Source organism: Montipora foliosa, chromosome 6, assembly GCF_036669935.1.
Source record: "Montipora foliosa isolate CH-2021 chromosome 6, ASM3666993v2, whole genome shotgun sequence".
Lineage (NCBI taxonomy): Eukaryota > Metazoa > Cnidaria > Anthozoa > Scleractinia > Acroporidae > Montipora > Montipora foliosa.
The window spans coordinates 15,376,196-15,388,695 of record NC_090874.1 but is presented as its reverse complement, the minus strand read 5'-3'; the positions used below and the strand labels follow the sequence as shown (position 1 = coordinate 15,388,695).

The 12,500-nt window shown below is 39.9% G+C and overlaps 1 protein-coding gene across 3 annotated transcripts in view; it reads left to right on the top strand.

The window, feature by feature from the left end:
* LOC138006813 (zinc finger protein Xfin-like) overlaps positions 1-12,500 on the top strand; it is a 13,954-nt gene that overhangs the window by 159 nt on the left and 1,295 nt on the right. Inside the window, exons 1-3 of one of the 3 annotated variants that reach the window (XM_068853394.1) lie at positions 55-457; positions 3,809-4,116; positions 7,377-12,500. The exon at positions 7,377-12,500 is cut by the window's right edge and continues 1,295 nt beyond it. In XM_068853394.1, coding sequence (XP_068709495.1) covers positions 3,974-4,116; positions 7,377-12,072 — 4,839 coding nt within the window. In that variant the 5' untranslated portion in view covers positions 55-457; positions 3,809-3,973 and the 3' untranslated portion in view covers positions 12,073-12,500. Of the gene's footprint in view, positions 1-54; positions 458-3,808; positions 4,117-7,376 lie in introns of those variants that run through there. The other 2 variants (XM_068853395.1, XM_068853393.1) reach the window with 2 other exon arrangements.

Below are 12,500 nucleotides of genomic sequence, written 5' to 3'. Positions count from 1 at the left end.
TCGTTTCGTATGTGTATAGACCGATGTCGATGAAGAGATGATGTCATTTCCCTCATTACTGTTTAGATCGTTGACCTCCGGTAGAAAAACCGTTCGTTTGATATTCAACTGACAAGGCTTTCTCATCTCTAAAATCCTGAGGTATTTCTTCCAGTTCAACAGCATGAGATCGGAAATATTTCTTCAGCTGCAAAGTTTGTAAAATACTTCACTCCCTAGGTTTGCTCGAAGTCATTGCTTTTGCGCTTCAACTCGAAGCGTTTTAAAATTTTTCGCTAAGCAATGTTTCAAAGTAATGTTTAATATTTCTTTCGCACATTTCATAGACCTTATAAAGGAAAAGATTTCTAGATCTTCGGGTTTCCCTGAAAATTTCATGAATGTTTAAATTGCTGTGAGACTGAGTTTTAATTTTGGCAAAGCTCACCCGCATACTGTCAGTCGTTACATAAAAGTGGTGAGTATTTTTCAAATTTGGATTTCATCATCTACAGTGCTAACAATGAACTATCATAAGACAGTTTTGATAAAATTAAATTAAATCTCTACTCAGCACCGAAACTACATTTATGCTTATTTATCATGGGTTTTTTTTTAAATTTTTATTCTTGATCAATGTACAGAGAGCATTGTTTAAAGTTACGTCCAGACTCGTGCCTTGTATGTTTGTGTCATTATATTTATTCGTGCTTTGTTACTTTTTTTGTCGAGAATAATGTACAGACTATTTCTCAGCGTAGCTATTCATATCATTATGAAATCGCTGTTGGTCCTGATTGTGCCGCGGTCCGTTTCTTTGCTACATTCTTAGTTTATGTTATATTTATAGAAAATTGTATTGGCACATCACATGATAGCAGAGACGTCTTGTGGAAAAACGAAAGAAAAAAAAAATGGCATAAGTTGAATGAGCAGACATCCCAGGAAATGTACATAACTCAGGGGATTAAACCTCTGTTTGAGAATTTCTGCTGAAAAAATGTGACTCCTCGGATGTCTCAGATTAGGAATATTTGTCCGAAGTCACCTTATTTATTTTAGCCTTAAGCGTTGAGTGAATTTCAAGAGTCCTTACTTGTATCTTAATATCCATTCTTAAAGATTTATCTGCTATTAGATGGTATGTTCTATGGGCCTTGAAGTGTTCTTCTTGTCTAATTTTTTTTCAGTCGAAACAATTTCCTAACAGCATAATAATTTGAAGTGCTTGTCTTTTTGCTAAGCATTACATGATTCATTCACTGGCTGTTTAGATATTCACTTCAAAATTTTAAATGATATCTGCTTTTTATTGCAATTATTTCTTCTGTTGGCATAGTTACCCATTTAAATTGTGCAGCGAATACAAAGATTATTGAAAGTACTTTTAATATCAATGGTCACTGCAAATTTTGTTACTTAAATAATATAACAAGTGGTTCCTTTTGTGCCAAAGATTTTGAATCTTTGTTCAGCCATTAGAATCTGACAGGAACAAAAAAAAAAGGGTAAACTGGGATTTAGACGTCTTGGAATGTTGCTCATAGGAAGTATTGGTATACATACTAGCTAAGTCATGGTGAACATATATTATACAGACAATATATGTTTGACTAATATAACAATAGACGTTAACTACACATCACAAAAGGAAAAAAAAAGCTGTTATAAATATGTCACAGTGCATACCTGGTAACCACCACCCACATGGATATTTCTAAGAGCTGAGAAACTGAACTGCCAATTTCACCAGATGGAAGAACTGGTTTTTAGCTAGTGACTTAAAATAAAACTAAAGGACCCCCTCAGGGGAGAGGAGGCTCTGAAAGGGGTGGGGATGCTCATCATCTCGCTTTGGATTTTGGTCTCAAAATACCCAAGTGTAGAAAACTTTTTTGTGGCTTATTTTCCAAAATACTGTAAATGGCTGGATTTCTAGGTCAGCTTTGTGAGATCTCTTTAGCCAACTTTCATGGCTCAATAATCTCTTCGCAAAATATGTAAAATTTTTGTTGTACTTAAAAGTGCAGATGATAATAACTTGACCATGCAGCTACCAGTTTATAACATTGGTCAATTTTTTACTGTCAAGGCTCATGGATCGTGCAGCAACAAGTGTTTTTTCTCTTTTAGTTTCTTCTGGCTACAGCTGCTATAAAATAGTGCGATTAGATAATGTAAGCATTCTTTAAAAGATGTTAAGAATAAGATCAGAGAGGGCGAAGTAGACATTAGGACCAATATTTTTCTTGTGTTCCCAACAATAATAATAATAATAATAATTATTATTATTATTGTACTTGGGAAACATGTCCAAAATTCTGAGAGTAACCAATAATATTACCAACATTTAGTTGGAACTAAATCCCCCTGTTAGGGCCACATGCGAACATAACAATGTGTCCCTTGTTAAATAGTTTTTAAGTTTCTTAAATATAGATACACCAAAACAGCATTACCATGCATTGTAACTAAGCTCTTAAGGTCACCATCTGTTTTCTGTGAGGTTCATTCTACATGTAGTCCTGTAGAACTCCCTCTCTATCCCCTATAGATAGAACTCCGGATAAATATAAATTTACACCACTAAATATTGATATTAACTATAAACTCAATGATCAATATTCTTTTTTTCTTAACAGTTATAAGAAATAGGATTAAATAATAATCTAGTATTTTTTAATTAGCCTTTAAAGTCTTACAAAATCCTTTTGACACAACACTATGTTATTACTGTTAGACAGCTACTTCGGAATGTTGAATAATGATGATGTATTCCTATGCAAAACAATCTTGGCCTGAAGCTTGCATATGTCTTAAGAATAACAGTAAATTTTATGTGGTAGAAAAAGGGAGCATGTGATTAGCCAAATTCATTGCTGATTCTCATGTGAGCTTTAGATTTATTTCAATCAGTGACTTTTAACACAAACCTAAAATTGCAATGGCTGACTGTTTGCTTTAGCAATTGGGTGAATATAGATTCATTACTCCTTTTAAAAGAACAACATAGTTTATAACTTTGCTATGTAATGATTATACACATGCAGCTTATGAAGGTAGTGTCTAATCTTGCAAACTCCACTCCTTAAAAATTAAAAAATCTTTCAATTAATAACCAAAGGAAAAAAAGCAGTTTTGGATACACTTCATTTTCTTGGAATTGTATTATTACTGTTTTTCTGAGCTTTGAACTAGATGTTCAGGGTCAATACTGAACTACAAACTGTGTTGCAATATGAATTAAGAACTTAATTGGTAAAATTTAAGCTTGGATACTTGAAAATAGATATTTCAGGTGACAGGCATTAATTTAGTCATATTTAAATAATACCAACACCAAGTCACATACAATGATAGAAGACGCTAAGTATGTAAATTTGTACTGTTAAATTGAAACGGTGTTTACTTTAATAATTAATAATAGTTGAAAGCAAATGTTACATTAGGAATTTTAATGGCATAGATGTGTTATTTAACTTTCGAATGCTTTTCCAAGGTATGATGTCATGTTTTAATACTTCTTTGATAATACATATGTTGAATATTAATATTGAAATCCATGGTACAATGTACCCATTAGCTTTATTTTTAAATCATACAGCCATTAATATCAGCCGTTACTGTAGTGAACATTGTGAGTAAAAAAAGTGGTCATAAATTAACTCAGATATATGTTATTGAAAAAAAGGGTCAAAATAATACAATACAGGACTCATTCTTTCAAGAGTATTTTCATTTAATTTTGTCATACCTCAAACTTTCAGTTGGAATTTTCATGGTTGTATGTAAAAAATACCTGATATCAGTTCTATGTGTCATATTGCAGAGTGAGGTGTGAACACCGCCATGTATTTGATCAGAGGCTGTTAGATTCATGGCCCAATAACCCCAGGGTGAAAAAGACACTGCATAAAAGTAACTGGAATTAGACTGAGCTGTTCTGAAATTAAACGCAAAACAGAAAAGGGGCCGAGACTGTTCGTGACACAGCATGTCATGCCAAGATGTAGAACTGCCAAGTACCAATAACAAGCAAGTACAAGTGAATAACAGAAGTGATGTTATTAGCAAAAGAAAACAAAAGGAAAATTGTATCAACGACATGAAGATGCACAATTTTACTGAATGTTGCAGGTAAATATAGATTCTATTATTTCTTTGAGGTTTAAAAGTATCATTTATTGTGGAATAAGTGGATAGTTTACCTTTGTTACATTTAACAAGATTGATACTATTTGCTTTGTGATTTGAGCTGCAATTGAAATATACCATAATCAGGGCTTCTGATAGGATGCGCAAAAAAATTAAAGATTATGCTGAAATTTTTGGCCATATTATGCGTAAACATGCAATGATTATGCGGAAATTACACCGGATTATGCGGAAATTTAAACATTTATAGAACTAATAATTAGGCCCGTCCAATGTATTTACATGCTTATGGTAAATCAGGACTCAAAATTGCGACCAATACAGTCGCTTTTTCCCTTTGCGATTAAGATATCTGGCCGAGCCGCCAATTTGCGACCAGCATTCACCGTTAATATAAAAGGGTTGGTAATCGGCATTTTACCGAAACTTTTGCTAAAAGAAATAAAGCGATAAAGAAATATTTTGTTTCTTGTCATGAATTTTGTTTCAATTTGGAGATATGGAGCAAAATTGTGATGTGGTTCAACCACGATCCATTCCCTCGATCATTCACCATTTTCAGCGGTTTTTTACACATACGTATTGCGGGCTCCATGTTTTGTAAAACTTCATCTCAATGATTGTCCCTACTTTACCAGACTTACAAATGATGCAATTTAATTTTCTACTATAAATTGCAGCTAAATTTTCATACCTTGTTGCATTTTTTAAAAATTTCGAGCCTAGGGTTTGTTATAAAAACGGTTTTATAACATTCCCGAAAAATGAGTGGAAACTGCTTACGAACTTTCATCTTGCGAACGAAATGGCGTGTTTTCTTCAATGTTCAGGAAAATAAGCGTTTCAAAATAGTCAATCTCTTTGGCTTTTATGTTTGTGAGGATGGTAAGCAGCTGCTTTATCACTAATATCAGGCATTTCTTCAGTTTTATGCGGAAAATATCGTAATTATGTGGAGGATGTGGATTTTAGGGAATTATGCAGATCTGCATTGCCGCATCCTATCAGATGCCATGCATAATAATGTGTTTGTGAAAATCAGCTATTTGTCATTTTCAATAGGGAGCTTAAGCACGCGTGTTTTTGAGACGCGGACAGCAACCAGAACAGAAAATTTCGCGTGCCAGGACAGTGGTGTATCCCAGATTTTTGTACTAATCATCTCTAGTGGAGAAAAGATACTTAGCAATGCAAATGCGGTTGTGTGAAGACAAGCTAAAAGGGAAAACAGCTCACTTCCGGTTGCGGTCCGCGTCTCAAAAAAGCGTGTGCTTAAGCTCCCTAATGTTGTTCATTGTTTATATTCAACTCTTTCTTCTTAGGGATTTTTTATTGATAGTTGAAATCATCAGGTATCAGTCAAAGAGAAATTAGGTGGTACTCTTTGGGTAAAAGCAGTATTATATTATTATGTTTATGCAAGTCATTTTTGTTGCAGAAACTTAAGTTGCTTTTCAAGTAAAAACTTAAGTGTTAAAGTTTGGACAAGTTCAAAAGCCTCAAATTGGGACATCATGTTTACAATGTGCTGAAATTGCACTTGGTTTGCACATACCAGTTTTTAGTGATTTGCAACTTTACCCTGGGGAGCAGGGCTGGTGCAGTGATGAGAGCACTCGCCTTCCACCAATGTGGCCCAGGATCGATTCCCAGATTCTACGCCATATGTGGGTTGAGTTTGTTGGTTCTCTACTCTGCTCCGAGAGGTTTTTTCGTGGGGTACTCCGGTTTTCCCCTCTCCTCAAAAACCAACATTTGCAGGCGTAGCTCAGTTGGCTAGTGCGGGGCTTTCAGAGCAAGACGTCCCCAGTTAAATCCTCGGTGACTTCAGCGTCTGTTTCGACCTTCCTCTGATCCGTGTAGCTATAGCTTTAAATATCCGTGAAGTGGAGCACTGACAGAGGGAGGGGGGTAAAAGGCGACCGTCGGCTTCCATTGATAGCAGTTTCGTAACTGAATGAACTACCGACGTTAAATAAATTGACTTTACAAAAATTGCATGTACACGTATCTAGGATGTCCGCACAAATTGAGGATTTTTGGTTTGGTTTTTTAGTCATTTATACTCAAGTTTGACCAACGTTATGGAAGGGAAGCATTTGCAAGTGATCAAACAGTTGATATAAAAATTTATGGATACTTGTTATAATAACTTATCTTAAAGAAATAAATCCATGCAAGAGAATTTTAGAGGGGTTTTGGAGAATAAGGGAAAAAAGCTTGTTTAAAGTTTGGGAATTAGGAACAAAAACAGATCAATCCAAGGGAAAAAAAAAAAGCTGGGTACAAGCTGGGAATTCAGGCCAATTTTGAAGTGGTCAGTATAAAATACCAACTGCAGACAAGGATCCAGGACAAAGTTGTTCAAAATCTGTTTAACCCTAATCCCAGGTTAAGAATTAAACAAGGAGTTTATTTCTCTACTCCCAAATGTTGTTCAACGCTGATATTCGGCAAAATTTTACATTACAGGAAGCCAATCTTGAAAAACAAAAATAAGCAAGAGGAACGTCACCAAAAAGTTGAAAAAATTAATATGGAACCAAAATTTCCGCTAATCCTGGATTAAGTTAATCGGCTTTCAATCAACCGGGCTTTGTTGTTCAAAGACTGGATGACTTTATCCGGTAGATAGATCACTAGTTAACTGACAGTTTTAATCTGTGCAAAGATTTCAGTATTTGCTCAAGTAACCATAAATATGCACTCTCTGAACTCATATAAATATAGGTGGGAACAAAAGCTTTGGCCAACGATTAACGTGAAGTATATTTTATACTCTGGATTGTGACTTATTCACTGGATAAAGTAATCCAGCCTTTTAAACAACTCAGAGGCCAGTGTGTGCAGCAGCGAAAAAACCCATTTTACCCTAAAATAATACCAACCTTTGGCCTTTAGAAACATAATTTTAGGCCAATTTTTTTTTTAAGCCTAACCTTGTCATAGGTCGAGGGTTTGGGTTTTTTCTGCAGTCTGTAGTAGGCATGTTACACTGACCGATTTTGAAAGGGAAGTTTACAGGCGATTTGCTTACAGGTCAGGTATGGCTCCAGCTTCTAGTGACGACTGATCCCTCGCATTTTTTATTCACTCTGGTCTTATTGAAAGGATCTGGTCAAAAAATGAATAAAGAAATTTAACATAACTGAATTAATATATAGAGGACATTTAGTGTCAGTTCCCAGGTATGTCTATGAAAGGCACGCGATAATGAAAGTTTCTTTATATTTTTCATATAGGATGTGGATGTGCTCGCACTGCAGCAAGAGCTTCGCGTCCTCGCGGGCCCTGAAGATCCACGAAGTGAAACAACACGAAAACGCCACGCGCCATGTGCTTAAATGTGGCACGTGCCACGAGGAATTTGAGCACGCGAATCTTCTACACATCCACATGCGAGTGCATCACAATGTCAAGGTGCGCTGTCCACGCTGTAAAGACATTTTCGAGCATCCTAGCGGTTTGAAGCTCCATATCAAGGCGCATCATTCGGAACCAGTGTGTGTTGCTTGTGGGCTGAAGTTCGATCACGATAAGCTGCTTCGCCTTCACATGGAACATTATCATAAGATTAACGGCAAGGGCGTGAAACAGAATGCGAACAGGAAAGGAGCGAAGGTTATTGTGCAAATGAATCCAACAGGTGATGCAGTGACAGGAGAGGCGTGCGCGGATGGTGAGCATGAAGATAATGGGATCGCACCAAGACAGAGTCCTGGGCAAATGAATGGAACGGCGTCAAGTGGATGGGAGTCTCATCAAGTGAATGACTTTGATGAGGAGGCGATGTCAAATGACAGCAGTGATTCAAGAGAGAATGGTAGCACAGACGGCGAGGCAGGGGACGTAGACGTCGACCAAGGTAGCGACAGTGAAGCTGCTGAAATAGACAACACTAGAGAACAACACGATTTCCCCTTGGCAGCGGGGATGAGTGAATCTGAGAGCTCCTTGGTGAGGGTGGATAGCAACTGTTGTGAGGGAGTGGCTAGAGAAATGGACCTGAAAAGAGCGAGTCCTGGATATAGAGCAAATAACGGCTGTCATGAAGGTGTGGTTAGAGCAATGGATGAAAAATCAGGAATTTCAGGATTAATGGTACAAAGCGACAGTCACGAAGGGGTTGTTAGAGAGATAGACCAAAAATCAAGCAGCTCAGGATTTAGGACGGAATGCGAAGGAGTCTGTAAGAGCTCGGGATTAAGAACGGAAACCGAGTACAGCGAAGGAGATGTCAGAGAAAAGGAGCCGAACTTGTCCCCATCATTTGTTGAACGTAAGGACGTTCCAAATCAACAACAGCGTTCTTCTGTCATTGTTACCACCGGCCGCGTCTCTCCAGTTTCACCACCGCGACAATACCTAAAGCAAATAGCGGAAGAACCCGAGCAAGCTTTCAAAGAATCAGTGACTGCTACTGCATCTCCTCCCGACTGGGATCGTGCTAGTCCAAATTGTAGCCCTCATTCCCTCGCGGCATCTTATACGGGATCCTTTCCTGGGTCTCCTGCGTCCGCAACATCAGAGGGCGAGAACGGCGACTCGGAGTCCACTAGTCACAAATCGCTCGCGGCAAAGCGCGTCACTTTACGGTGTAATCGATGCCAGGAAGAATTTGTGTCTAAAATGGAGTACCTTCATCACTTGATTTCGCACCAAAAGGCAGATGTTAGCACGACGCAAAGTGAGTTCAATCCAGAAAATGACACTATTCAAAAGCTAAAATCGAGTTTAAGAATTAAGATGGAAGCGAGGCGAAGGGATAGCCTGACTGATGATGGCAATCAAGGATTTAACACCGAGAAAAACGCTTGTGGTGAAACAAATAGCTCGATGTCCGGCAATCATACGTTGGGTGCATCGAATCAAACCAGTCTTCGCATCGGTACAGAAGATCCGTCGCGTAGTTTTACCCTGGCATGCACGCTATGTAGCAAGGAATTCCCTGACATGGGAGAACTAAAAGCTCACATGGAAAGTCGACACAAGAAACCTCAGTGCATAGAGTGTGGACTGAAATTTGACCACAAGAACTTGTTGAAGATTCACATGAACTCCTATCACAGCTCCTTAGAGATGCTGCAATGCTACCATTGCAGCAAATCGTTTGCAAACCGTTCGGAATTCGTTACCCACGTCACCTCCCACGAAACCTCTCTCGGTAAAACGAAGGAGATCCGAGGCGGGCATAAACCACTCCGACGAATATCGAGCGCTCCTATTGGGGGTCAAAATCAAAATCGCATTTCCTCCGAAAAGCAGTTGTTTCTAAGAGATGATCAGAGCGATGTTTTGAGTCATGGAAGTGATGCAAAGAATCGAGTGAACGAGAAGCCAACTTTGATCCGCTCTAATCATTTCAAGAGCCCATTTGATCATTTGCAAACTTACTGTGATCAGCGGTTTTCACCGTTTGGTGTATTACGCCAACGTCGAGAAGAACCGCGAGAGTGGTTTAGCAAAGAGAGCGCTAACGTCTTGGTAGGCCCCGAGGCAAGGACGAGGATTTTTCTACCGAAACGTCACGGAGCAATCGAACCAGATCCTCAACTTGTAAGCGGTCAAAAACAGAGAGAGGCGGAAGATTTGACAAGACATTCGCCTGTGGGAAGTGAATCAGACCGTGACTCTTTCACCAAAAGGTTGACGACTAGGTTGGAAGCCGTTAAGCATCCATTGTCAGCATTTACCGCTTACGAGAGAACTGATTGTCCGAACGAACTTCCGAAGCACATGTCAAAAGGAAGGGCAAGGATAGAGCGCGAAGCTCTTCCCCTTTGTGGACCACCACCGCTTATTCCTGTTGTTCACCCGAGACTTTCTGGAGGATTCACTCGACAATCGGGAACTGCAGTTTTGAGAGCACATCAACCCGTCACAAGGACAGCATCAGCAAACTCAGCGCTGAGTAATCCAAGAGTTCTGCCTTACCCCGCCCTCTCCTCTCTCGAGTTGCACCGAGCAGTTCGTGGAGGCCCGGTACGGGAATCCACTCGGGAAGTCCCTCGAGAACCCCGGGAGAAGCGCCCTCAAGAGCCTGCCACTCGTGAGAACATTAACAACATCACCAAAGAGGCCCTTCTCAATTCGTTGTCCTTGAAAAGGAGAGCAAGTGCCCCAGAACTTGGGACTCTTGCAAGACCGCTTGCAGAGCCCCAGCGCTCAGTGGTGCCTGAATCATCGACACTAAAACACCTTCTTAGTGATAATGGCCATACATCTGAGAACAGTGAAAGCACACTAGCCTCACCTCCTCGTCAACCCAACGAGGGTTATCAACCAAGGCGTAAACACCAGCGTGATTTTACGTGTCATCACTGCGGAATTTGTTTTGGTCACAAGAAACTGCTTAAGATTCACTTGGATTGCTATCACGGATCAGCCCAAGATCTTCAGTGTCTTCGCTGTGAAAAGAACTTCCCCAGTCGTTCAGAGTTTCTTGAACATTTGATGTCCCACGAAGGCGGTGACGAATTATTAGCGTTTCAAAGAAAACGCTTAAGGTTGGATCGACGAGCTTCACTACCCCACGGAGAGACCGTTATTCGGCGCGAACTTAATATGAACGTCTTTCAAGCAACTTCCTTTCCTAAAGAAAAAGCCGAACAGCGAGGTCATGAACTTGCGAATCATCAAGGAAGATTTCAACATCCCTTAAAAGGGGAATTAAGACAGCGGGAAGATGAAAAAAACCATGAGTATTCTCACCCCGAGAACACGGACGTGAAGCGAGAATGTGAAATCTCCGGGGTCAAGTCTAACACTGAGAAGAATAACGAGGACGATGGCGCGAACTTTTGCTTTGTTTGTGGCCAATCTTTTAGCAACGGCAAGAAACTCGAGCAGCACATTTCCTCACACGCCGTGGTGGACAAAAACGGTCGATACTGTTGTTCTTTGTGTCACAAAACGTTTGATCATCACCGTAAGCTGGAGATACACACTCGAAGCCACACAGGATTCAAACCGCACAAGTGCGAACTGTGTGGACGGTGTTTTCCGTACTATAGCTCTTACTATTATCACAAAATGACCCATACTGAAGATCGACCTCACAAGTGCGAGATATGCGGAAAGGGCTTCATACAGACCAGGTATCTGCGCTCTCACATGAAGACCCACAAAGAGCAAGATGGGTGGGCCAGTGATGAGGAGGTTAACGTCGAAAGCTTTCCTGATCAGATCAAGACCAGCGACAGCGCAGAGACAACAAGCAAGTCCTCACGTGGCGACACTGAAACTATGGTTAAGGTAGAACCCCTGAATCAAGAGGATGTGGCAGTTTCTTCGAGGGCCTTAGAGGAGCAAGACACAGCAAGAATATTGTGTAGTTTTAAGACGAGTAGCAGTATTGCTTTACCTGAGCAAAGGTCGCCGAGTGACGTCCGGCCTGTCGACTCAACTCGAGAAGAACCCTCGTGTGCCGAAGAATCTCAGAGTTTGGATAAACCGGGAGAGACCGACAGATGTCAGGTGTCTGTTAGTAACAGCGATGCCGACTGCGCTGATCGTATTCAAGTCGTAAAAACTGCGGTGGAAAATCTCACAAGCTCATCTAATGAAAGCCTTCCAAAGGTAAAGAAAAAGAAATATAAATGCAAACATTGCGAAAAGAACTTCAGTTCTTACAGCAGTCTTCATGTTCACGTGCGCATTCATACTGGTCAGCGGCCCTACTCCTGTAATCATTGCTTCAAGAAGTTTACGCATTCCAGTGGATTGAAGCGTCACGTGAGGTGTCACACTGGGGAAAAGCCTTATCCATGTCCAGCCTGCCCTTCTGCCTTCGCAGATCGCGGAGCCCTAAAGTCCCATATCAGAACTCACACGGGAGAGAGGCCATTTGTCTGTGACTTATGCAATAAGACTTTTACTCAGCCCAGCTCTCTTCGCGTACACAAGAAAACTGTCCACGCAAATGAGTTTTTTTCATGAAAAACAATGACACGTTTTCAATTTCCTTAGACTATTGTTACTTTTCCGATCTCTTTTGCAAATCGTTTATCCAGTAATGTTAAATAATCTCAGACAGTGCAATTTGTAAGAGTGGTGTATGGCGCTGTGAACATTTTCGACGCGACTATCTCAAAGGCGAACAATAATTATTGTAGTGATATTAGTATGGGGTCGGCGACCTCCGTTTTCAAAGCAGCAAACAACGTAAATTAAAACCTAACTTATATAACATTTGTAAATTGTGTGATTATAAATTACCAATATTTCAACCACGGATAAGAAATGCGTCAAGGAACCGCGGACTCTCTTATTTATGCGCTTCTCACTTTTTTAAACGTACAAGATCGTTTTAAAAGAAAGTCGTGGTAACAGTGAGCGGTCATAAAAATATAGAGGATATTACATGG